Source organism: Herpailurus yagouaroundi, unplaced genomic scaffold (assembly GCF_014898765.1).
Source record: "Herpailurus yagouaroundi ecotype Mexico unplaced genomic scaffold, PumYag 196, whole genome shotgun sequence".
NCBI lineage: Eukaryota > Metazoa > Chordata > Mammalia > Carnivora > Felidae > Herpailurus > Herpailurus yagouaroundi.
In genome coordinates this window covers 21,180,414-21,206,059 of record NW_024412427.1, presented here as the reverse complement: position 1 = coordinate 21,206,059, position 25,646 = coordinate 21,180,414, and the positions used below count along the sequence as shown (strand labels likewise).

The window sequence follows — 25,646 nt, the reverse complement described above, 5'->3', positions numbered from 1 at the left end:
AGGGTCAAGAATTTGAACAACATAGCAGGAGGAAGAGGGAGACAAGAAAGAGATGTGAGAGCTAGTTAGGAAATTTGGAGAGCCTGCAAGTTATTTTGATGGTAGGCAAGCATCTGGTGTGGATGAAGGTAGGAAAATTTCTAGGGAAACCCAGGTCATATCCTCAAAATGAGTGAACTAGATTCTCTATGACATTCATAGCTGCAGAGGTTCCCTGAAAAATCTAAAATAACAGCCATTCAAGGCTGATGTTCAGTTACAGAGCATATTTTTGGAAAGCTCATTATTCTGTAATTTCAAAATGCAATCATTTAACATACAGGCATCCTCGATTAAACATTTTTTTCATATGTGAATTAGTGTTTAAAATACCAATGGGCACAACCAGTTTGGTAAAGTGCCATTATCTATCAAAGCTGAACATATGAAGATCTGTCATCAGCAATACCTATCTCACAGAAAGGCAAGTTTGTAACAACACTGTTTGTAATAGCCTTAAGCCGGAAACTGAATGTCCATCAACTGTAGAATAGATTAGGGTATACTATAATTATGGTATACTATTTAGGAAAGAGAATGAACTAAGCTATAACCATATGTAAAAATTATAGTAGGATTTCATATATCTAATTTGAATAATAGAAGTCAGACCAGAAAGAAGACATGTTTCCAGATTCCATTTAAAGATTTTAAAAATAGGTAAAACTCATCTGTAAAGCTGGAGGTCAAAATAGGGGTGTGTTAGTACAATAGACACTGGGGTGTTCATGATGCCATTTCTTGATCTGAGTGCTATTTACCTGGGCGTGTTCTCTTTTCAAAAATCTTTCAAGGGGCGCCTGGGTGGCTCAGTTGGTTAAGCGACTGACTGCAGCTCAGGTCATGTTCTCATGGTTCGTGAGTTCGAGCCCCACGTTGGGCTCTGTGCAGACAGCTCAGAGCCTGAAGCCTGCCTCAGATTCTGTGCCTCCCTCTCTCTCTGACCCTCCTCCCCGCTCACACTCTGTCTCTCCCTCTCAAAAATAAATAAATATTTTAAAAATATTTAAAAAAATCTTTCAAGTTATACAGTTATAATTGGTACTGTTTTCTGTGTATATTATATTTCAATCAAAAGTTAAAAAAAACAACGGGTGGCTCAGTCAGTTAAGCATCTGACTCTTGACTTCGGCTCAGGTCATGATCTCACGGTTCATGGGTTCGAGCCCTGTGTCAGGCTCTGTGATGACAATGCAGAGCCTGCTTGGTTCTATCTCTCTTTCTCTGCCTCTCCCCTGCCTATGGGCACACGCGCCCTCCCTCTCCCTCTCTCGAAATGAATAAACAAACTTAAAAAAAAGTTTAAAAAACAATTTGGCTGAGTTCCTGCTAATAGCATGGCTAACCAAGAAAAACAAATTTGTTTATTTTGTTTTTCCTATTTATAAATGCTTAAGAGAATTTAGTGTGTGCAGAATTAAGGATTGAAAGCAAAGGCATCTGCCAATCCTTGTGCAGAGAAATGAACACAGAATTTCCCCTGCACAGCTCTGCCATTAGCCATCTCATTCTTTTTTTTTTAATGTTTATTTATTTTGAGAAAGAGAAAGACAGAGTGTGAGTGGGTGAGGTGTAGAGGGAGAGGGAGTCATAGAATCTGAAGCTAGCTCCAGGCTCCAAGCTGTCAGCACAGAGCCCCACGCGCGGCTCATACTCACAGACCATGAGATCATGACCTGAGCCAAAGTCGGACGCTCAACTGACTGAGCCACCCAGGCACCCCAGCCATCTCATTCTTATAACCCACTGAATCCTTACTGTTTGCCCCCACTGCATCTTAACACATTGGAGCAATGCCTCGGTTGGAATGTGCCAAACTAGGTAGTGGTTCAACAATATGTCCACTGAGGGGGCTTATCAGAGTGTCCAACTATTTAGGACTGAATATCAGAGCCTGGATCTTTAATCCTGTTTCTCAGGGTGATAGGTTATGTCACTGATGTATTGCATTGGACAAAGACTGGAGATAAGACTTGGGGAGGTAATGGAGGGTGTGAGCTTCCAGGGACACAGCCATGGAAAGGGACCAGAACCCAGAGGGAAGACATGGTGTCTTTGCACACTGGGATTCCTCTTCACTAATCAGGAATCAGATTTCATTCCTAGTTGAGTTTCTCTCAATGAAGAGTCATCTCCCAACAGTTACACACTGAATACCTGAGACCTGAAGGTAGACACTAGCATATGGGAATCCTGTGAACCCCAGCCGTTGGCTTAGAGCAATGTGTTTTACTACCTTCAGAATGCTGTTTAGACCGTAGGACTGCAGGAGGTAGTATACACAACTAGAAGTCTCTTTCTGTGTAGCCCTCACCTCAAAGAAAAACAGAAGGGCTAGAATTGGGCAGGCAGAAAACAATTATTTCGTCTTCAAGCTACTTGACCAATGGAAGAATTTTCATTGATCCAATAAATTGGTTAGTATGCTCAAAACATTATTTTGGGGGCTGATATAAACAATCTGTCTTTCACAGTTCATGTTCACCTTACCAGTTAGATCTTCAAAGAAATGCACTAAATGGTACTGAAAAAAGCTTGAGAGTTCAGATCATCTTTACTCCCAGATGCTGACATCTGTGTCCTTTGTCACTGAGAAAGTAAAGGCAATCAGAAAATGTCTTCAATTCTCTCCACGGCATGTACCCTTTACTAGCATCCTAACCAATATGCTCTACTTTTTCTTCTCTTATTGATTAAATGTCCTTGCTCGTGTCTAAGCCTAGCCACTCTATTTCTGAACTAGGACAGGGTTAGCACACTTTTTAAATAAAGAACCAGATAGTAAATATTTAAGGCTTTGTGGTCTGTATGGTCTATGTCATAACCACTCAAATTTGTCTCGCAAAAGCAGTCATAGACAATATGTGAACAAATGGAGGTTGCAGTGTTCCAATAAACCTTTATATAAACAGGTGGTAGACCAGACATGCCCCCAGGGTATAGTTTAGTGAGATCTGCACTAGATCCTACTGCTTCTACTCAAGGACTTGCTCCAGCAATTCTCCTTATCTCCTAAATTGGCACCTTGTTTTCTCTCTATAGGACCATTCCACTTAGCATATATATACATTGTTACTTCTCCCATCTGAAAAATCATCTCTGGACCTCACTTCTCATTTCTCTGCTGTCTTTCACATCAAAACTTCTCAAAAGAGCTTTTGGCTTCTTTTTTTCTCTTTACCAATATTCCCCAGAGCCCACTTCAATAGGCTTTTGGCTACACCACTCCACCAAAGTTACTCAAATCAAGGACTTGGATGACCTCCACATCACTAAATGCAATGGTCAATTCTTGGTTTTCACCTTGGGCAGCATTTGACTTTGTTGTTGATACTTTATTCTCCCTGAAACATTTTCTTCCCCTGGCTTCTGACAACACACACCACCTTATTGCCTCCTCACTGGCTACTCCTTCTCAGCTTCTTTTTCTGATTCTTTCTTAGCATAGTTTCTTCATGTTGGAGTATCAATGACTCAGGCTTTGGGCATCCTCTCTATCTATAGTCACTTCCTGGCTGATCTCATCCAGTCTCATTAAATATTATCTATAACTTGATGACTTCCAAATTGATGTATTAGATTTGGCACTTAACTCTAGGCTTGTATATCCAACTCAACATATCCACTTGGGTGTCTAATAATTATCTCAATCTGAACATAATCAAAACTGAACCCTTGCTATATACCCCCAAATGTATGCTCTACTTTAAATTTTCCCTATGACATAAGTGGTTATTTCCATCCTTCCTGTCTCTTGGGCCAAAACTCTAACGTCATCCTTGATTCTTCTTTTCTTACATGCAACATACAATTTATAAGCTTATGTTCTCAATTTTTCTCCATATATATATATATATACACATACGTACAGACTTCCTATATATATATATATATATATATATATATTTTTTTCCTTCTCATCTTTTTTTTTTTTTTATTTTTTTTTCAACGTTTTTATTTATTTTTGGGACAGAGAGAGACAGAGCATGAACGGGGTAGGGGCAGAGAGAGAGGGAGACACAGAATCGGAAACAGGCTCCAGGCTCCGAGCCATCAGCCCAGAGCCTGACGCGGGGCTCGAACTCCCGGACCGCGAGATCGCGACCTGGCTGAAGTCGGACGCTTAACCGACTGCGCCACCCAGGCACCCCTCCCTTCTCATCTTTTACACAGCTCCACTTTAGTCTAAGTCACTAACAACTCACTGCAAATATTTTAGTAGTTTCTTCACTGGTATTCCCTGCTTCCATTATAGCCTTTCCCCATATGGTCCATTATTGACTAAAAGGTTAAGTCAGGTCATGTTCATCCTCTGCTCAAAACCCTCCAATGGCTTCCATCTTCCTCACAATAAAAGCTAAAGTCGTTCAGAAGCCCATATTATAACACAAGGAATGAACTTGTTTCCTTAGCTGGTTTCCTTTGCTGATACCTCCAACTCTGCCACAAGTCATGTAGCTGTGAGTGGAGAACTATTAGAAGTTAATGGTAGAAGAGTAAAAAGGATGGGTGGAGATATTCACTTCCACCCTGTGGTTCCAGGGAGTGGTCAGGACATCCCAGGGAAGGTGGGGGGGGGGGGTACTGAAGTACAGGAGTTCCTGAGGATAGCAAATGTGGATGTGGCCATTGGTCCTTACAGGAGTAGGAGATTCAGGGAGAAGTATTTGACCCAGAGGACAAACGTGAAACCACCTATCCCTGGCATTAAAGGGAAGTGCCCTTGCAGGGAGCAGGGAAAGTTGATCCTTAGAGTACAGAGTGGTTGGCAAATTAAACTGCATAACAAAAAGTATGACTGAGATATGCAGGAGACACCATGTTTTTAGTCCAACTGTGGAGAAAAAAAGAAAGACAGTGTTCACCCCACTTTTTAAAAGAGTCACTTGTCTTAAAGAATAAATAAAAAGTTCAAATTCAGGTAATTTATGTAAGAAAGAAAGCATGCAAATCTGGAATAATATATTTAGGAAAGTTCAAGTCCTACTTCTAATTATTTTTTTTAAATTGATCCAAGAGATTTCTCAGAAATCTATGATATTGCTGTAACTGAGCAACTTCCTTCAAATTTTTTTGCCTTCTCTGTGCACCCCATAAAGAAATAGCTTCCTTCTCCCACCCTCATACCCTCTCCTCCTACTTTATTCTTCTACACAGATCTCCATCTGACCTACAATATGTTTATTTCATAACTGTGATTTATCTGTTTATTTCTCCCAGAATGTTGGCTCTGAGCATTCTAGAATGCTGTATCCATAACACTGGAATTGTGGTTGGCACAGAGAAGGCAACTGACAAATATGTGTTGAATGAATGGATGAGCCAGAATCTCTTTGTAAATAATTTCTTCTGGAGATATTTGAGTTTCAAAGAAGCTCCGGTTTCTGTCAGACATTCTACATAATGAGAGAGGCTGTCTCCTTTGGTGTTGACACTACACAAAGTATCATGTACATTGGCCCCAGAGATTAAATAAAAGGTGTGATGTTATGAGACAATTCTGACAATTAGAAGGGGGGAAAGTAAATTTTCAGAGTAAAATGGTGTTTGCAAATCTTAACATTCCAGCGAGCAATTTCAGTGGGGAAAAAAATACCCTAAAGGGAAGGCAAGGGAGGCAAAACATTCTGTAGCCTCATTAATTATACCAGGAACATCAAGTTGCTGCTGGAAAAAATGTCTACAGATGCAGTCCTGATGGAGAATATTACAGTGTTCAGAAATCAAAATCCCTAAAGAAAATTAGTGGGAAGGAATGCACAGAGAGAAGGAAATTGAATATGTTTTAAACCTAACTGCACAAAGGTTTAATACAGTATAAGATATGTAGATTGACTTGCAATATAAAATCTATATTCATTCTTAGTAAAAGCCTCCCTGAAAGTCACTGCCATTTTTTGAATGTTTTTGAGAGTTCATGAATCTCGTGAATTGGTTATTTTTTAAAGTGAATATGGTTGTATTTAAGGAACAATATTTCAAAAATATTTTGCAGGTAGTTAATACTTAATTATCTGTATTCATTCATCCAACCATCCAACCAACCATCCGTCTACATTTTGAGAAATGAAGTATATACAACTCACAGATTACCAGCAGTATACCAGAATAAGAACTCATGGTAGGCAAATTAATGCTGTCATGCAGTGTTTCACAGAACTGAAGTCTCTCCAAATGTCTAAGTTATACTACAGAAGCAAATGGGTGACTTGGTTCTTAAAGAGAGAAAATAGATTAGGTCTGTAACACGGTTTTGGAGAGTAGTTTCTAAAAACCTCAGACTGTTAAAAGTGGTTGGCACTTCATTCATTCCATTATAAGAAATGAAGTCGATGTTTTTGTAAATGTTGGAAATAAGGCTCTACCATGATCACTAAAGAACAGAGGTCAGACCATTACTTCTGGTGTAATTCAGGGAACTGTCAGACCACTGAGGGTTAAACATTTATAAATCACAATGATGACTGGCTTGACAGAACCGCATAGTTGTGGTCCTTGACATGAGAAGTTCTGTAAGAGCACAGATATGACATACAAACTTAAAAGTATTTTTTGACTCATAATCTTAAGTCTTGAAGGAAATGTATGAAGGGAAAGGATCATCATTAGTATCCTATAAACTATAAACATGAAAAAAGAAAGTTCTTTCAATATTTTCATTTTAGCGCTCTTTACATGGCAACTGGACTGTTCGAGAGAAAGCATCAAAGTTGAGTCCAGGGTTCCCAGAAGTTCACAGCTTCCTGTTTGATAGAGCTTGCTTATATTATAGTTGTTTCTGTATGTATCTGAAAGGCCTGCTATGTTAGTGAATTAGCAACTCCTTAATGGAGAGGCCCTTTCTAATTTACCATTCTAGTGCATAACTAAATAATTGTTATTTATTGATATTATTTGAATTTTTTATTTTAAAATCGTTTCCTTCCTTAATTGAGCAGCTACCATGTGCATGGTGGTGAGCTAGGTGCTACTCAGCATAAAAGAGGTTAAAAAGGTGCTAAGGATGGTTGGAAAAGAGATGGGGCTGGAAGTGACATGGGATGAGGCTAAGAGAGAATGAGCTGGGATAAGGTGTTTAGGTAAAATAAAAAGTTGTTTTACCTGTATTTTCTTCTGCAAAGAAATTATATCAAATGCCTCATTCCTAATGAAAAATCTCCATAATTCTTAGTAGATGCCATTATTTGGAAGTGTTTGAATTACACTTCCACTTGGCAGCTGAATTATTTTTAGATGTAATTTTAACACGTGTTAAATATGACAAAAACCCAGTCTTTTGCAGGCATCAGTACAATATCGTAAGGGTTCAGAGTGAGGTGACAAGCATCAGAAGTTTCTATCCACCATACCTTGGCCACTTCCTCTTGGAAAGCCACGAGATTCAAATGGGAGATGTTAACTAAGTCAGGCCCGTACACCACCGTTATCATGCGATGCTCCAAGCGTCCGATGTTCCCCACATCCAAAAGTTCACGTAATTTGGGGTCCTGGATAATAAACGTTGAAAAAAGTTAGTCTATAGCTAGAGATTCCAACATGGTAGCATAGTTCCAAAAGTGTTACACCTACAATGTCTTCAAAACAAAACTGCCTTTTATTAGTACTAGAAAATGGTAGGATTGAAGTCCCTAAGCCCATGATGGACTAGAGAGGTGAAGTAACTTGCCAAAAGTTTGTGGAAAGAGAATTTCTGACTCAAGACTTATGGTGTTCATGTCATTATATGAAGAGAAATGAATCAGAGAAAGACAAGCACTGTATGATATCACTCACATGCATAATCTAAAAAAAGCAGAATTCATAGAAACAGAGAATAGAGTGGTAGGTACCAGGGGCAAGGGTATGTGGAAAATGGAGAGATTTTGTTTAAAGAGTACAAACTTCCAGATTCAAGATGTAGATGTTTTAAGGACCTAATGTACAGCATGGTGATTACAGGTAATAATATTGCTGGAAAGATGCTAATAGAGTAGATCTCAAGTGTTCTCACCAGAAAAAAAGAATGGTAATTATGTGATATGATGGAGTGTTTGCTAACTTTATGGTGACAATCATATTGTAATATATACTTGTACCAAATCATCATGTTGTACATCTTAAGCTTACACAATGTTACCTGGTAATTATATCTCAATAAACCTGAAAAAAGAAAAAGACTTATGGTCCTTGGTCAATGGCTCTTTATCATACATCATTTAGTAGCAGCATATTTTTATGTGCCATAATTCTCCCTTAATTTCCTCCAATCATCCCCTGACTCAAATATTGAAATACAAAATCTCATCTCTCTCTTCAGTTCATGACACATTAAGACGAAGAAGATGATTCTTATGGAATCAAAACATGATAATGCTGTCTTGAGTTGAGGCAGAAACATGGCTGAGAATCACAGTTGTGGACCCTCTCCAACACTGAGTTCATTGTAAAGAAATAGGCTGTTAGCAAGATGGTGGCACCTGCCATGAATATGTTCATTTCAATTCTATCCTCAGAATGTACTGGGATTTGGACATAGAGAACAGAGCAAGTTTGATTCTCTGGGGCACCGTAAGTGTGGATCCCTTGGCAATCTAGTCATGATGGGAAATGGAGGTTTCTAAAACCTCCTGAATTCAGAGTAAGACCTAAAATAAAACTCATTCATCTTGGCTGAATTTATTTTCCTCTCATATGAAATGAGAGATCCATGCAGAAAATTAATCAAACCAACCACTTAGCAAATCTGCAGCCAGCTTCAAAGCAAGGAATAAAATTGTATTCTTATTTATTTAGCAAAATGCTGGACCAACAAGGCCTGGTTATTCTGACCTCCTTTCTAAGGTTTTAATTTATAGCATCCTTACAAAGAAAAAATGGACTTAAAAAAAAAAGAAAGAAAGAAAATAAAATCCTTCCAGCTAAATAATTTGATTTGGTGCCATTAATTATGTCTTAAAAGATATTAAATGTTTCTCCTCTGTTTGGCTGTGTAAAAAGGAACATTTTCAGGTAAGTTATGAAGAGAGAAAAATCCATTTCAAAGATGTGCCTAATATAATTAAAACCTCAACTCCACTAACAAGTTGAGAACTTATCAAGTACATCAGGCCTCCGAGAAAGATCAAATGCTATTACAAGAACATCAGTTTGCATGGCCTAGAAAAGGAGAAAACTAGAGTAAGGATTTTATTAAGTAAACAATAGCAAAAAAAGACATTTTTAGCATTCTGGCATTAATGAAAGATTGAAGGAAAATGGTCAGGAAGAATGGACTTTTTTGTGAAGGCTAATATAGAATGATTCTAGCTATTCTGTGAAATGAATTACATCATGATTTTTGAAAATTTTTATTTATTTTTTTAATTCAAGTGTAATTAACATACAGTGTTATATTAGTTTTGGGTGTACAATATAATGAAGAAACAATTCTGTACATTTCTCAGTGCTCATCACGATAAATGTATTTTTTGTCTTATTCACCTTTTTCACCCATACCTTGACTACCTCCACTCTGGCTACCACCAGTTCATTCTCTGATTTAAGAGTCTGTTTTGTTTGTTTGTCACTTTTTTTGCTCTGTTCATTTGCATCATAGTTTTTGAAAACTGCTTAGGCAAAGTTAGAAAAGAAAATGATCAGTCCTTTTAATTTTGTGTGTGTGTACTTGGAAGAGAAAGATAATTCTCAGAAACCATCTGAAATTTGTAATTATAAATCACAAGTTTTGAATAAATGAATACAGAGTCTATCTGCGATATTGTGACTTATAGGAAAAATAGATTTGGTCATTCAGATGATGAAAATATATTTCTCATAAGTATTTTGTCCTAGTCTGAGGGTCCTGGCTCACAGTCCCTAAAACCCAAGCATTTTCTCTTCAGTCTGCACTACTTTACCACTTGATTCTCATGTCCTTTTGCTCATTTATTAAATAGTAACTGATCAAAGAGTGCCACCTCTGAGAACTATAGAGACAAGAAGTGGGGATCAGGATGTTCACCTGAGTTGTCCTTGAGCTATAGGAATGCAAGGCAACTAGAGAGCACCCAGCAGAGGTGCCAGAATAGAAGATAATTCTGGAGGGGTGCGTGGTGACTCATTGTTATGCCTCCAGCTCTTGATCTCAGCTCATGTCATGATCACATGGTTTGTGAGATGGAGCCCCACATCAGGATCCATGCTGACAGCATGGAGCCCGCTTGGGATTCTCTCTTCCCCTCACCTGCTTGTGCTCTCTCTCTCTCTCTCTCTCAAAATAAATAAATTAAACTTAAAAGAAAACAAACTTGTTAAAAAAAAGAAAATAATTCTGGAAAAGGACAATATTGTTAGGTACAGTCAACAAGAATTTATAAGATGATCCGCTCTTGGTGGTGTCTCTGTAAAAGTTATCTCACTAATGGCTATTAATATATAATTAAAAAAAATAATTGACATTTATGTAATTAAAAATGTGGAATAAAGTATTTGGAGGTAATGTCTGGATTTGGGAGGATGAGAAAGGCTAGCAAAATGAAGATGTGATGACTGAATCTGAGAAGAAGATATCTGAGAAACCATCCTATAAGTCTCTCTACATCTGAGATGGTTGTACAATAAATAATAAAGAGTATTGAACATGAACTGCGGGCACAGTAATATATGAGAAATATTCCTTCAATATTTAAAATTATGTAATCTGGAAGTAAAGAGAAATTGTTTAAAGTATATATATAATAAGCAAGGTTCTTACTAATGTCCTTTTTGGTGATGGAGCATACCAATTTTTAAACTATATTTTACTGTGTTTGCTGCCATTAATAATTTTATTTGTCTTTACAACTATGTCTTTCTTTCATCAGCATCAAACTTGGGTTATGTTAGAATCCTCTCCTTTAAGAAATGACTTTACTTTTCTTTTTACCTATACTCGGAGTTTTCTCAATTTGAACACAATATCCCAAGCTGACATGGTAGCTTCAAACCTCGGTTTCATTATTGAGCATGTTGACATCTGAGGGATATACTGAATAAGATATTTGTCCTTTCAAGTACCAAAAATTGCCCTCAGCTGTTTACAGCAGAAAAGACCCTCAGAGAATTATCTGGAAGGGGGATTTATCTGGAAGGATAAACAGCAAAGTGCTATTTGGAAAACTTTACAGGTAGAAAGAGTTTAATGGAAATAGATGTCCAAAAAATGGCTGCTTCTGGGGTACATCAGTCTCAGGTCTGGGAATATGAGTGGCTGCATTTCAAAAACGAATGAATAAAATTAAAACAGGAATAATAAATGCCTACAGAAAATTTGCATGAAAAACACCCCCTTGTAAAAACCTACTCTACAAAGGATTTTATGCCTGAGGTTTTTCTTATTGATTGAGACTCCTGACCAGTTTTCAGAGAAGTACTTAGCTACTCAGGTTACTACCAGACTCAAACATATTTCTGGACCCCTGCAGTTGATACACATTACTTGAAATTTTTATAAAGAATGCAAGCTATCTTTACAATTCTGTAAACCAGTTCATGGTCTCTGTTGAAGCATACTAAAGAATATAGCTCACAAAAAAATAAGAGGAGCGATGAACTTGGAATTTCATATTTTCACTAAGTTGTCACTCAAGGACTGCTTTCTGCAGAGAATATCCTAGATATGTCTCCACAGTTCGAATTAACCAGAACAGCTAAGAATCCTGGCAGCTATAATTTAACTACACTGTGAAAGGTAAGTCTTAGATCACTTCCATTTCCCTAAGAGTTACAAAATGGAGACTGTCTCACTGAATAAGTTCACTTTCTTTCAATCGTTAAGATTCATGATTAAATTACTTCATGTCTGTCGCAAAGAAAGTTGCTCAACTTAATAATTCTTCTTCCAGGTAATAGACCACTGAAGAAAGTAAAGGCCATTCTATATCTGAGACACAAGGACTCAATTACAGCACGTGTTAGTGTAATTATATCTTTAAAATTTTTAAAATTAATGGAAGGGATAAACACCAGCCACAGGATGATTTTTCAAAGAGGTAAATGCCAGTTTCAACTTTCATTCCTTAATATGACTTTTAAAGAAAAGCTGTCTTATTTGTATCTTTGATATCTACAAAATAAAATACCATTTAAAAAAATTTTTTTTCAACGTTTACTTATTTTTGGGACAGAGAGAGACAGAGCATGAACGAGGGAGGGGCAGAGAGAGAGGGAGACACAGAATCGGAAACAGGCTCCAGGCTCCGAGCCATCAGCCTAGAGCCTGATGCGGGGCTCGAACTCACGGACCGTGAGATCGTGACCTGGCTGAAGTCGGACGCTTAACCGACTGCGCCACCCAGGCGCCCCTAAAATACCTTTTAAAGACCTGTACATTTCATTTTTGAAACCAGAAACATTTTGGTACTGAAAATATACCTTACTCACCCCCATGAACTAGATCTTTATTGGATTTTAAGTTTATGGAGTAATTTGTATATTAGGTTAATTTTATTCTCGGTACTGAATGCAACATTTTCAACCTGAATTGCAGTTATATGGATATAACTGTAATCCATCATTTATATAAATGATCAGGGAAAAATCTTTCCCTTAACACTCAAAACAATAGTCAAAAATAAACATGACAGATTCCTTCTTATACTCAAGTGACCTTAGTACAGCCAAGCTTTGTAGGTATAAAGCTACCTCTTCTTTGAAAGCAGAGCAAACTCTTTTTTGTTCAAATTTTGTTGTAAAAGAAAGATATTAACTTATATCCAGGATGGTTCTTCATCGAGTTCCTGAATTTAACATTTGCCTCTCAAAAAAAAAAAAAAAAAAAAAACTAACAAATTCCCTTGGAATCAATACTTATCATCACACCTTTCATTTTAAAAGTTTCTCTCTCCTAGATATTTGCAAATGACATATCCGATAAAGGGCTAGTATGCAAAATGTATAAAGAACTTATAAAACTCAACATCCCCAAAATGAATAGTCTAATTAAAAATGGGCTGAAGACATGAATAGACATTTTTCCAAATAAGACATACAGATGGCCAACAGACATATGAAAAGATGCTCAATATCACTCATCATCAGGAAAATGCAAATCAAAATTACAATGAGATATCACCTCACAACTGTCAGAATGGCTAAAGTCAACAACAAAAGGAACAACAGGTGTTGGTGAAGATGTGGAGAAAGGGGAATCCTTTTGTACTGCCAGTAGGATGCAAACTGGTGCAGCCACTCTGAGAAACAGTATGGAGTTTCCTCAAAAAGTTAAGAATAGAACTACTCTATGATCTGGCAATAGCACTACTTGGTATTTATCCAAAGAATAAAAAAATACTAATTCAAAGGGATACACTCACCCCAATGTTTATGGCAGTATTATCCACAACAGCCAAAGTATGGAAACAGCCACTTGGCTGAAATGTCACTCAGCCATAGAAGAAGAATGAAATTTTGCCTTTTGCAACGACATGGATGGAGCTAGAAACTATAATGCTAAGTGAAATAAGTCAGTCAGAAAAAGACAAATAGCATATGATTTCACTCATTTGTGAATTTAAGAAATAATACAAGAAAAAGGAGAAAAAAAGAGAGGCAAATTAAGAAATAGGCATTGAACTAAAAAAAACTGACGGTTTCCAGAAGGGAGGGATAGGGGGATGAACTAAACAGGTGATGGGGATTAAGGAGGACAGTTGTGATGAGCACCCTGTGATGTACGGAAGTGTTGAATCACTATATTGTACACCTGCAACTACTATTACATTGTGTGTTAACTAAATGGATTTTAAATAAAAAACTTAAAAAAATAAAATAAAAGTTTCTCCCTCCTTTTAATGAACATGATAAGGAATGTCATGCTCACTAGGATGTAGCTCAGGCAGCTGACACAGCCAGGAAGCCTTTTTAGATAAAACACTACCCACTTGCATGGACCACAACTCTGAAATACGGTGCTGCGAACATTCTCCTATGCAGGAGGAAGACTTGGAGGATGTGGTTTATGCTTTTCTTCCTGCAAGTGAAAGATGGGGAGGGCTTGAATGTTTTTCAGCTATTCCTTTAGATGGAGGAAGCAAGAGGAGAGCAGATGTACTATGATAAAGAAAAGTGACTATGGGCAAATACTAGAAAGAAGAAAGAGCAGGTAGAGTACTGTCCTTCATATTTCACAGTGGTATTATCATAACAAGATCATTTACGTTTGTTTTGGACAGAGTAGTGATGAATGTATAAAGACATTCTCCACTCCACTCATGGGGAGCCTCAGTGTACAAGTGAATCTACTAATGGAAAAAAATATATAGTTGGCTTGCCTAGGCACCTCCATCCAAAATAAAATAGCTTGAAGATGCCAGGCATGAATTGCGCTAAAATTAACATGCTTTTCAAATCTAAAACGAAAAAAACAGTTTGGAAAAATGTAAAGGCAACCATCCTGTAAAATATTCCCCTTGAATATGGATGTATCCATGCAGCTAAAAATTTGGTCATCCTTGGGAATAGCCACAGAGAAAACAAAAATAAAATTCAAGGAGAATGTTCAAATAGCATTCTAGTGACGAATTAAAAAATTTAACTGTTTGATGTTTTTCTCCTTTCCTTACAAGCTCAGAGTGTAGTTTCATGTATTTTCAAAAGCTAGAAGGAAAAGAAAGAGAAAGAGGATGCTGGAGGCATTTCAGGTGGCTGACACTCAGAAGTAGCAGAAAAAAGGAATTAAAATGAAATGCCTAGATTCCTGGGAACAAGTGAGTTAGTTCCAGAATGTGGAGATGTTCAACGGACATTATCCAAAGCAGGACCAATGTGTCTGTTTCGAGAAGTTGCATTATCTAAGCTGGGTTGGATCATAGATTGTTTGAATTGGATAACAGAATGTTTGTCTAATAGACAAACTTGGCTTGGCTAATAGAATGTTCATCTTGATGCTCCAGAAGCAGACCTGAGTCAAAGATCTGGGGGCAAGTAGGTTAATTTGGAGGTAATAACAAGAAAGGCAATGAGGAAGTGGGAAAGTAAGACAGGAACAGAGAAAGCCAATGAATGATGTGTTAATGACAGGTTTTACCACTTTGAACAACTGAGGCTCAATTCATCCAGGGTCACTCCAAGGGACCGTGAAGAACACACCCGAAAATGTTCCCCAAGGAGCCTGGAAACCAGAGCATTGATCTGTTCAATCTCATCTATCATTGGGGGGGGGGTCTCTCCTGGGGGGCTCTCTCGCATTATGGCCAGAAATTCCGCATCCTCAGGACTATATGGGAACCCTGCAGGCCACCCCCATGGGCCAGTGGAGTACAAATGCCCTGAAAATGTCCATTACAGTGTTGAAGTAATGACTAAGAAATAAGAAAATGTTACCCTGATACTGATGAATCTCCATGTATTCTATGGGATCTACTTTTGAAGAAATTTCCGCAGGGCAAATAGATAAATTCTTATCTATTCAATTCTCTAATAAAAATAATACAGGTAATGACAATAGGTTTTTAAAATTAGTAACTTAGTTATGTGTCAAGCAGCACTCTCACTGTTCTATATTGCCCCCTTTGTTTAATCAACAAATTAACACTGAGAAGTAACTATGTTGTTGTTGTTTTTCCCCCTCAATTTGCAAATGAGAATTCTGAGGTTTAGAGGAGTAATTTGCCCAGTTTTATAAAATAGGGGGAAGGGAGATTTGACTCCAAGTACATCTGATTGTAAAGTCTAAGCTGCCTCCATATCATATTGTGCTAAAGGGGGTAGCCAATTGCATGGGGTTTCTATAAAAATAGTGCAAATAGTTCAACTAGCAGAATAAACTTAAATTTAAATGAATCAGCTTCTATTCAAATCATCTCCTGTAGTGATATTTTAGACAGCTCGTAAAAATACAAAATAAACCAAATGTGAAATTAAAATAGGAAAGAAACAGGGTCTAATGACACCACTTGTCTTCCTGGGGAAGAATGGAAGCTGAACGGCCAGATTTAATCATCATTTGGACCATCATCCTTACTGAAAGTAAAAGTGCATGAAATACATAGCAGGTTTTTTTTTTTAAGTCACTGGGAAAAAGTAGTTAGCTTCTGCCTCCAGATCTAGTCAGTATTTGTCAAACTTCAAAATTCTAAAGTATAGAGAGCCTGTCACTCATGTTTCAAACTATCCCCCAGCTTTCTCTGACACATGCAAGCATTGAACCACTACGAAATTCATAGGTGCAGCCACTCTCACTCCGGTACATAAAGGTCCATAAGCCCCTGTGGGTCGTGCTGTGTGCAAACCAGGCACTTGGACGTCATTGTTCCTTCTTATTTAACCCTCTCACTGAGATGGTGAAATGCGTTTCCTTTTCCTTCAACTTTTGAGGAGGGAGTTGGTGCTTCTAGATAAGTCTTAATATTGCTGTGCTCAAATTTGGGAAGAATAAAGAGGCTTCTTTGTTGAAAGAATGCAGGTATATTTACTAAGTTCTCCCTGGTCTGTGCATCCTTTATAAGTGAGATTTTTTTTCTTCCTATTTTGTTGTGATGTCTACTTCCTCACATGGTATTTGATACATGGTACCCCCTAGATGGTACCAAAGGGGCTTCTGGAATCTCAGAACAGAAGTTAAAATCAAGTATATCAGAAAAGAAGGCCCAATAATTCCTTAATAAGGGCAAATACAAACAACATTCCCTTTGCAGTTTCTGGAAAATCCAAGTATACCCATCCTAAAGACTTTTGGCACTTGGAAGGAGACTGTAGAAATTTTATCCTGCCTGTCTGGAGTTTTGGTTCCACCAATTAAAAGGAATGAGACCTCGTGAGGTTTCCTTAACCTTTCTATGCCTCAGTTACTTCATCTGTGGGATAAGGATACTAATAGTGTCCTCTTAAAAAGTTTGTTATGGGAGGGGCACCTGGGTGACTCAGTTGGCTGAACGTCCAACTTGGGCTCAGGTCATGAGCTCAGGTTTGTTGGTTTGAGCCCCACATTGGTTCCGTGCTCACAGCTCAGAGCCTGGAACCTGCTTTGGATTGTGTGTCGCCCTCTCTCTCTGCCCCTCCCCTGCTCGTACTGTCTGTCTCTTTCTTTCAAAAATAAATAATAAACATGAAAAAAATTTTAAAGTTTGTTATGGGAACAAATGATTAATTATAAGTTAAGTGCTCTGGGCAACACATAACAAGCTGTGATTACTTGAAAAAATATACTAATAGCTCGAAAATGAAAGACAATTTGGGGTATCTACTGAATAACTTATTCTCTTATAGGCACCAGAACATCTTGCTGTATATATTTATAAATATTTGCTTACTTTATGACTTATCAGGCAAGACATACATTTGTATTTACATTTATACGTTTATGGCTTGTGTATATTTGGTTGACTTATTTAAAAATGCATTGTAATTTTTCATTTTTTCATTTTTTATATTTTTGTTATTTATTTATTTTTTAATGTTTATTTTTGAGACAGAGGGAGACAGAGCATGAGTGGGGAGGGACAGAGAGAGAGGGAGACACAGAATCTGAAACAGGCTCCAGGCTCTGAGCTGTCAGCACAGAGGCTGATGCGGGGCTCGAACCCACAAACTGTGAGATCATGACCTGAGCCGAAGTCGGATGCTTAACCAACTGAGCCACCCAGGCACCCCAATTTTTCATTTTTTAAAATTTACTCTCCCATGGGAAGCATAATTTAAAGAGTGCAAAAAGACAGGTCATTTCTAGAACTTTATGTGTCTGGCTCCTACATTTAACTAGCTTTGAAAATTAGGCAACTTGGATTTTTCAGAGCTTCAGATTGGTTTCCACACAATATGGGTGATAGTAATGTCTGCTCACCTTAAAGCATTAGTGTGGTGACCCAAACAAAACTGCAAACCGTAGTGTAACACATAGACAGAAAAACTCATATATATTGTGATCACTGACATAATTAAGTATGACGTGAAATATTATTAGCTCTGTAGCTTTTTCATATTTACAATTATAAAGGGTTGTAGAGGTTTAAAGTACAGAAATCTTCCTTTCAATTTGCTATAAATAACTGCAGGAGTTTGAAGTAAATGGATAATTTATCTATAACTGTCTAAATACACATGTGAATATGTATTTTCTTTTTTTTTAATTTAATGTTTACTTTTGAGAGAGAGAGAGAGCACGAGTGGCGGAGGGGCAGAGAGAGAAGGGGACACACAATCTGGAGGGGAGGGGGGGGGACACAGAATCTGAAGCAGGTTCCAGGCTTTGAGCTGTCAGTACAGAGCCCAATGCAGGGCTTGAACTCTTGGACCTTGAGATTGTGACCTGAGCAGAAGTCAGATGCTTAACTGACTGACCCGCCCAGGCACCCCAATGAATATGTATTTTCTAAAGCTGCTAAAAATATTCAAGATAAAATATTATTTGACTTTCAGATTGATTTCCTTGTTTTATTTACATCTCTTTTCCATTACTCTAGATAAATGAGTTAACTATATTCCATAATGCACACAGATCAATAATGTAATTATTCTTTCAGAAACGCAAGGATACAAAGCTCTTTACAATTCAGAGTCTGGAGGTGGTCTCATGTGTACTTCATAAGAAAAAACTAGTAGCATCTAAATAAACAAATAAGCCCTGATTTAAACATGCCTTTTCATGTGTTGCTTCTCTTTGAAAGTAAGAAAACATCTTCAGAATGCTTTACTATTCATGTATCAAAATAATCCAACATTATATATGAAGATCAAAATTGTCAACTTTCAATGAGAAAAAATTATCTTGAAAGTTATACAAATGTTGTCTACTTCATTATAATTAGGCAGGTTAACTAGATCTCCATGCTGTTAACACCATCACTGAAATTCTCAGTACAATTCTAAATAAGAATGAAAATGGAATTCAAGGAGTTTGAAGTACTCTTAATTTGATAAAAGCTGTGCAAAAATGAGTAAGTATTCGCAGGACATTATTAGCCTTTTCTTTGCATTTTTACTTGTTGACCTACACTAATTTAATTTTTAAGCAATTGTTTTTACCATTGTTCTCAAATATCACTTTCCATCTTTTCAGCTTTTTCCCTCCTTCTCACTCTTCTCAGCCATCTTTTGTCTTCCTTATCAAAGTTTTCCATAGGGGATTTAGTAAATCCTTTACAACCTGGCAAGTCAAATGATTTTACATCACCCCAAGAAGACAGCATTTAATGCATGAAGTGTTTCAGGTTGAATTGTAATGTCAACCAGTTTCCTATCAAGAGAACTCAAGTCATGCTATCATCACGGACTAATTCGAATTATTCCACTTCTTAAGTACTCTAATTAATTCATTCAAATATTAGCTTTATGATAAAAACAAACACTGTCCTAGGTACTCAAGAAACAGAGCAGTGTATGAAGTGGGAATGAGAGGATTCATACCTTTTCCTTTTTTTTTAGTGGTTCCTACTCAATACTTTTCTTGTGAAATATAGTTTAGAAGATATTGGAGATTGGTTCACAGTTTCATTTCTATCTAGAGAATTCCTAACATTGCTGGGTAATTTCAACAATTAAGGACAAAAAAAAAATAAATTGCATTGAACCATGAATAGGTTGCTTCTCATCGTTTACTGGTACATACTTAAGGCTTTCAAAGGAAAAAAAGAATCAACAAAACCCCAAAACACAAGCAAACAAATAACAAGAACAAAAACCTTCACAGCCCTGAATTGTAGCATTTACTAATTTTCATGGTGTAAATACTTCCCATAGCCAACTTCAAGCTACTCCAATTCCGTCACTGAATTGGGAAGTGGAAGGAGATGTACTGTAGCATGCTATTATGTAGTATTTCACTCTACAGATATAAGAGGTATAAATATCCTTAGGATCACAGATGGTGGTAAAATATAGCAAAATAATTAGAAAATGATGAGTTCTGAATACTTATTACCTTTGTTTCTAAATACAATTTTAGTTGTAAATTTATGTTATTTGATGTATAATAGTGATTGTGTTTAAAAACCAGTAGCAGGAACAGGGAGAGGGAATATGGCGGCGTAGGAGGACGCTGGCTCACCGCGCGTCCTGCTGATCACTTAGATTCCACCTACACCTGCCTAAATAACCCAGAAAACCGCCAGAGGATTAGCAGAATGGAGTCGCCGGAGCCAAGCGCAGACGAGAGGCCCACGGAAGAGGGTAGGAAGAGTGGCGAGGCGGTGCGCGCTCCACGGACCAGCGGGAGGGAGCCGGGGAGGAGGGGCGGCTCGCCAGCCAAGCAGAGCCCCCGAGTCTGGCTTGCAAAAAGCGGAGGGGCCTGACGGACTGTGTTCCGACAGCAAGCGCGACTTAGCGTCTGGGAGGTCATAAGTTAACAGCTCTGCTCAGAAAGCGGGAAGGCTGGAGGACAAAGGGAAGGAGAGCTGCTGAGCCCCCTGACTACAGAGCTCAGTTTGGTGGGGAACAAAGGCACTCGCCAGCGCCATCTCCCCCGCCCATCCCCCAGCCAAAATCCCAAAGAGAACCAGTTCCTGCCAGGGAACTTGCTCGCTCCGCGCAAACACCCAACTCTGCGCTTCTGCGGAGCCAAACCTCCGGCAGCGGATCTGACTCCCTGCTGCTGCCACAGGGCCCCTCCTGAAGTGGATCACCTAAGGAGAAGCAAGCTAAGCCTGCCCCTCCTGCCCCCGTGCACCTTGCCTACCCACCCCAGCTAAGACGCCAGATCCCCAGCATCACAAGCCTGGCAGTGTGCAAGTAGCCCAGACAGGCCACCCCACCCCACAGTGAATCCCACCCCTAGGAGAGGGGAAGAGGAGGCACGCACCAGTCTGACTGTGGCCCCAGTGGTGGGCTGGGGGCAGACATCAGGTCTGACTGCTGCTCCGCCCACCAACTCCAGTTATACACCACAGCACAGGGGAAGTGCCCTGCAGGTCCTCACCACGCCAGGGACTATCCAAAAAGACCAAGCGGAAGAATTCCCCTCAGAAGAATCTCCAGGAAATAACAACAGCTAATGAGCTGATCAAAAAGGATTTAAATAATATAACAGAAAGTGAATTTAGAATAATAGTCATAAAATTAATCGCTGGGCTTGAAAACAGTACAGCTGACAGCAGAGAATCTCTGGCTACAGAGATCAAGGGACTAAGGAACAGTCACGAGGAGCTGAAAAATGCTTTAAACGAAATGCATAACAAAATGGAAACCACCACGGCTCGGATTGAAGAGGCAGAGGAGAGAATAGGTGAACTAGAAGATAAAGTTATGGAAAAAGAGGAAGCTGAGAAAAAGAGAGATAAAAAAATCCAGGAGTATGAGGGGAAAATTAGAGAACTAAGTGATACACTAAAAAGAAATAATATACGCATAATTGGTATCCCAGAGGAGGAAGAGAGAGGGAAAGGTGCTGAAGGGGTACTTGAAGAAATAATAGCTGAGAACTTCCCTGAACTGGGGAAGGAAAAAGGCATTGAAATCCAAGAGGCACAGAGAACTCCCTTCAGACGTAACTTGAATCGATCTTCTGCACGACATATCATAGTGAAACTGGCAAAATACAAGGATAAAGAGAAAATTCTGAAAGCAGCAAGGGGTAAACGTGCCCTCACATATAAAGGGAGACCTATAAGACTCGTGACTGATCTCTCTTTTGAAACTTGGCAGGCCAGAAAGAATTGGCACGAGATTTTCAGTGTGCTAGACAGAAAAAATATGCAGCCGAGAATCCTTTATCCAGCAAGTCTGCCATTTAGACTAGAAGGAGAGATAAAGGTCTTCCCAAACAAACAAAAACTGAAGGAATTTGTCACCACTAAACCAGCCCTACAAGAGATCCTAAGGGGGACCCTGTGAGACAAAGTACCAGAGACATCACTACAAGCATAAAACATACAGACATCACAATGACTCTAAACCCATATCTTTCTATAATAACACTGAATGTAAATGGATTAAATGCACCAACCAAAAGACATAGGGTATCAGAATGGATAAAAAAACAAGACCCATCTATTTGCTGTCTACAAGAGACTCATTTTAGACCTGAGGACACCTTTAGATTGAGAGTGAGGGGATGGAGAACTATTTATCATGCTACTGGAAGCCAAAAGAAAGCTGGAGTAGCCATACTTATATCAGACAAACTAGACTTTAAATTAAAGGCTGTAACAAGAGATGAAGAAGGACATTATATAATAGTGACAGGGTCTATCCATCAGGAAGAGCTAACAATTATAAATGTCTATGCGCCGAATACCGGAGCGCCCAAATATATAAAACAATTACTCATAAACATAAGCAACCTTATTGATAAGAATGTGGTCATTGCAGGGGACTTTAACACCCCACTTACAGAAATGGATAGATCATCTAGACACACGGTCAATAAAGAAACAAGGGCCCTGAATGAGACATTGGATCAGATGGACTTGACAGATATATTTAGAACTCTGCATCCCAAAGCAACAGAATATACTTTCTTCTCGAGTGCACATGGAACATTCTCCAAGATAGATCATATACTGGGTCACAAAACAGCCCTTCATAATTTTACAAGAATTGAAATCATACCATGCATACTTTCAGACCACAATGCTATGAAGCTTGAAATCAACCACAGAAAAAAGTCTGGAAAACCTCCAAAAGCATGGAGGTTAAAGAACACCCTACTAACGAATGAGTGGGTCAACCAGGCAATTCGAGAAGAAATTAAAAAATATATGGAAACAAACGAAAATGAAAATACAACAATCCAAACGCTTTGGGACGCAGCGAAGGCAGTCCTGAGAGGAAAATACATTGCAATCCAGGCCTATCTCAAGAAACAAGAAAAATCCCAAATACAAAATCTAACAGCACACCTAAAGGAAATAGAAGCAGAACAGCAAAGGCAGCCTAAACCCAGCAGAAGGAGAGAAATAATAAAGATCAGAGCAGAAATAAACAATATAGAATCTAAAAAAACTGTAGAGCAGATCAACGAAACCAAGAGTTGGTTGTTTGAAAAAATAAACAAAATTGACAAACCTCTAGCCAGGCTTCTCAAAAAGAAAAGGGAGATGACCCAAATAGATAAAATCATGAATGAAAATGGAATTATTACAACCAATCCCTCAGAGATACAAACAATTATCAGGGAATACTATGAAAAATTATATGCCAACAAATTGGACAACCTGGAAGAAATGGACAAATTCCTGAACACCCACACTCTTCCAAAACTCAATCAGGAGGAAAGAGAGAGCTTGAACAGACCCATAACCAGCAAAGAAATTGAATCGGTTATCAAAAATCTCCCAACAAATAAGAGTCCAGGACCAGATGGCTTCCCAGGGGAGTTCTACCAGACGTTTAAAGCAGAGATAATACCTATCCTTCTCAAGCTATTCCAAGAAATAGAAAGGGAAGGAAAACTTCCAGACTCATTCTATGAAGCCAGTATTACTTTGATTCCTAAACCAGACAGAGACCCAGTAAAAAAAGAGAACTACAGGCCAATATCCCTGATGAATATGGATGCAAAAATTCTCAATAAGATACTAGCAAATCGAATTCAACGGCATATAAAAAGAATTATTCACCATGATCAAGTGGGATTCATTCCTGGGATGCAGGGCTGGTTCAACATTCGCAAATCAATCAATGTGATACATCACATTAACAAAAAAAAAGAGAAAAAACATATGATCCTGTCAATCGATGCAGAAAAGGCCTTTGACAAAATCCAGCACCCTTTCTTAATAAAAACCCTTGAGAAAGTCGGGATAGAAGGAACATACTTAAAGATCATAAAAGCCATTTATGAAAAGCCCACAGCTAACATCATCCTCAATGGGGAAAAACTGAAAGCTTTTTCCCTGAGATCAGGAACACGACAGGGATGCCCACTCTCACCGCTGTTGTTTAACATAGTGCTGGAAGTTCTAGCATCAGCAATCAGACAACAAAAGGAAATCAAAGGCATCAAAATTGGCAAAGATGAAGTCAAGCTTTCGCTTTTTGCAGATGACATAATATTATACATGGAAAATCCGATAGACTCCACCAAAAGTCTGCTAGAACTGATACATGAATTCAGCAAAGTTGCAGGATACAAAATCAATGTACAGAAATCAGTTGCATTCTTATACACTAACAACGAAGCAACAGAAAGACCAATAAAGAAACTGATCCCATTCACAATTGCACCAAGAAGCATAAAATACCTAGGAATAAATCTAACCAAAGATGTAAAGGATCTGTATGCTGAAAACTATAGAAAGCTTATGAAGGTAATTGAAGAAGATTTAAAGAAATGGAAAGACATTCCCTGCTCATGGATTGGAAGAATAAATATTGTCAAAATGTCAATACTACCCAAAGCTATCTACACATTCAATGCAATCCCAATCAAAATGGCACCAGCATTCTTCTCGAAACTAGAACAAGCAATCCTAAAATTCATATGGAACCACAAAAGGCCGCGAATAGCCAAAGTAATTTTGAAGAAGACCAAAGCAGGAGGCATCACAATCCCAGACTTTAGCCTCTACTACAAAGCTGTCATCATCAAGACAGCATGGTATTGGCACAAAAACAGACACATAGACCAATGGAATAGAATAGAAACCCCAGAACTAGACCCACAAATGTATGGCCAACTCATCTTTGACAAAGCAGGAAAGAACATCCAATGGAAAAAAGACAGTCTCTTTAACAAAGGGTGCTGGGAGAACTGGACAGCAACATGAAGAAGGTTGAAACTAGACCACTTTCTCACACCATTCACAAAAATAAACTCAAAATGGATAAAGGACCTGAATGTGAGACAGGAAACCATCAAAACCTTAGAGGAGGAAGCAGGAAAAGACCTCTCTGACCTCAGCCGTAGCAATCTCTTACTCGACACATCCCCAAAGGCAAGGGAATTAAAAGCAAAAGTGAATCACTGGGACCTTATGAAGATAAAAAACTTCTGCACAGCAAAGGAAACAACCAACAAAACTAAAAGGCAACCAACGGAATGGGAAAAGATATTTGCAAATGACATATCGGTCAAAGGGCTAGTATCCAAAATCTATAAAGAGCTCACCAAACTCCACACCCGGAAAGCAAATAACCCAGTGAAGAAATGGGCAGAAAACATGAATAGACACTTCTCTAAAGAAGACATCCAGATGGCCAACAGGCACATGAAAAGATGTTCAGCGTCGCTCCTTATCAGGGAAATACAAATCAAAACCACACTCAGGTATCACCTCACGCCAGTCAGAGTGGCCAAAATGAACAAATCAGGAGACTATAGATGCTGGAGAGGATGTGGAGAAACGGGAACCCTCTTGCACTGTTGGTGGGAATGCAAATTGGTGCAGCCGCTCTGGAAAGCAGTGTGGAGGTTCCTCAGAAAATTAAAAAAAGACCTACCCTATGACCCAGCAATAGCACTGCTACGAATTTATCCAAGGGACACAGGAGTACTGATGCATAGGGGCACTTGTACCCCAATGTTCATAGCAGCACTCTCAACAATAGCCAAGTTATGGAAAGAGCCTAAATGTCCATCAACTGATGAATGGATAAAGAAATTGTGGTTTATATACACAATGGAGTACTACGTGGCAATGAGAAAGAATGAAATATGGCTCTTTGTAGCAACGTGGATGGAACTGGAGAGTGTGATGCTAAGTGAAATAAGCCATACAGAGAAAGACAGATACCATATG

The 25,646-nt window shown here is 38.5% G+C and overlaps 1 protein-coding gene across 3 annotated transcripts in view; it reads right to left on the bottom strand.

Annotated features, from left to right (window-relative positions):
- PLCB1 (phospholipase C beta 1) overlaps positions 1 to 25,646 on the bottom strand; it is a 709,896-nt gene that overhangs the window by 239,088 nt on the left and 445,162 nt on the right. For all 3 annotated transcript variants that reach the window (XM_040447660.1, XM_040447662.1, XM_040447663.1), the window contains exon 4: positions 7,389 to 7,526. In XM_040447660.1, coding sequence (XP_040303594.1) covers positions 7,389 to 7,526 — 138 coding nt within the window. The remainder of the gene's footprint in view (positions 1 to 7,388; positions 7,527 to 25,646) is intronic.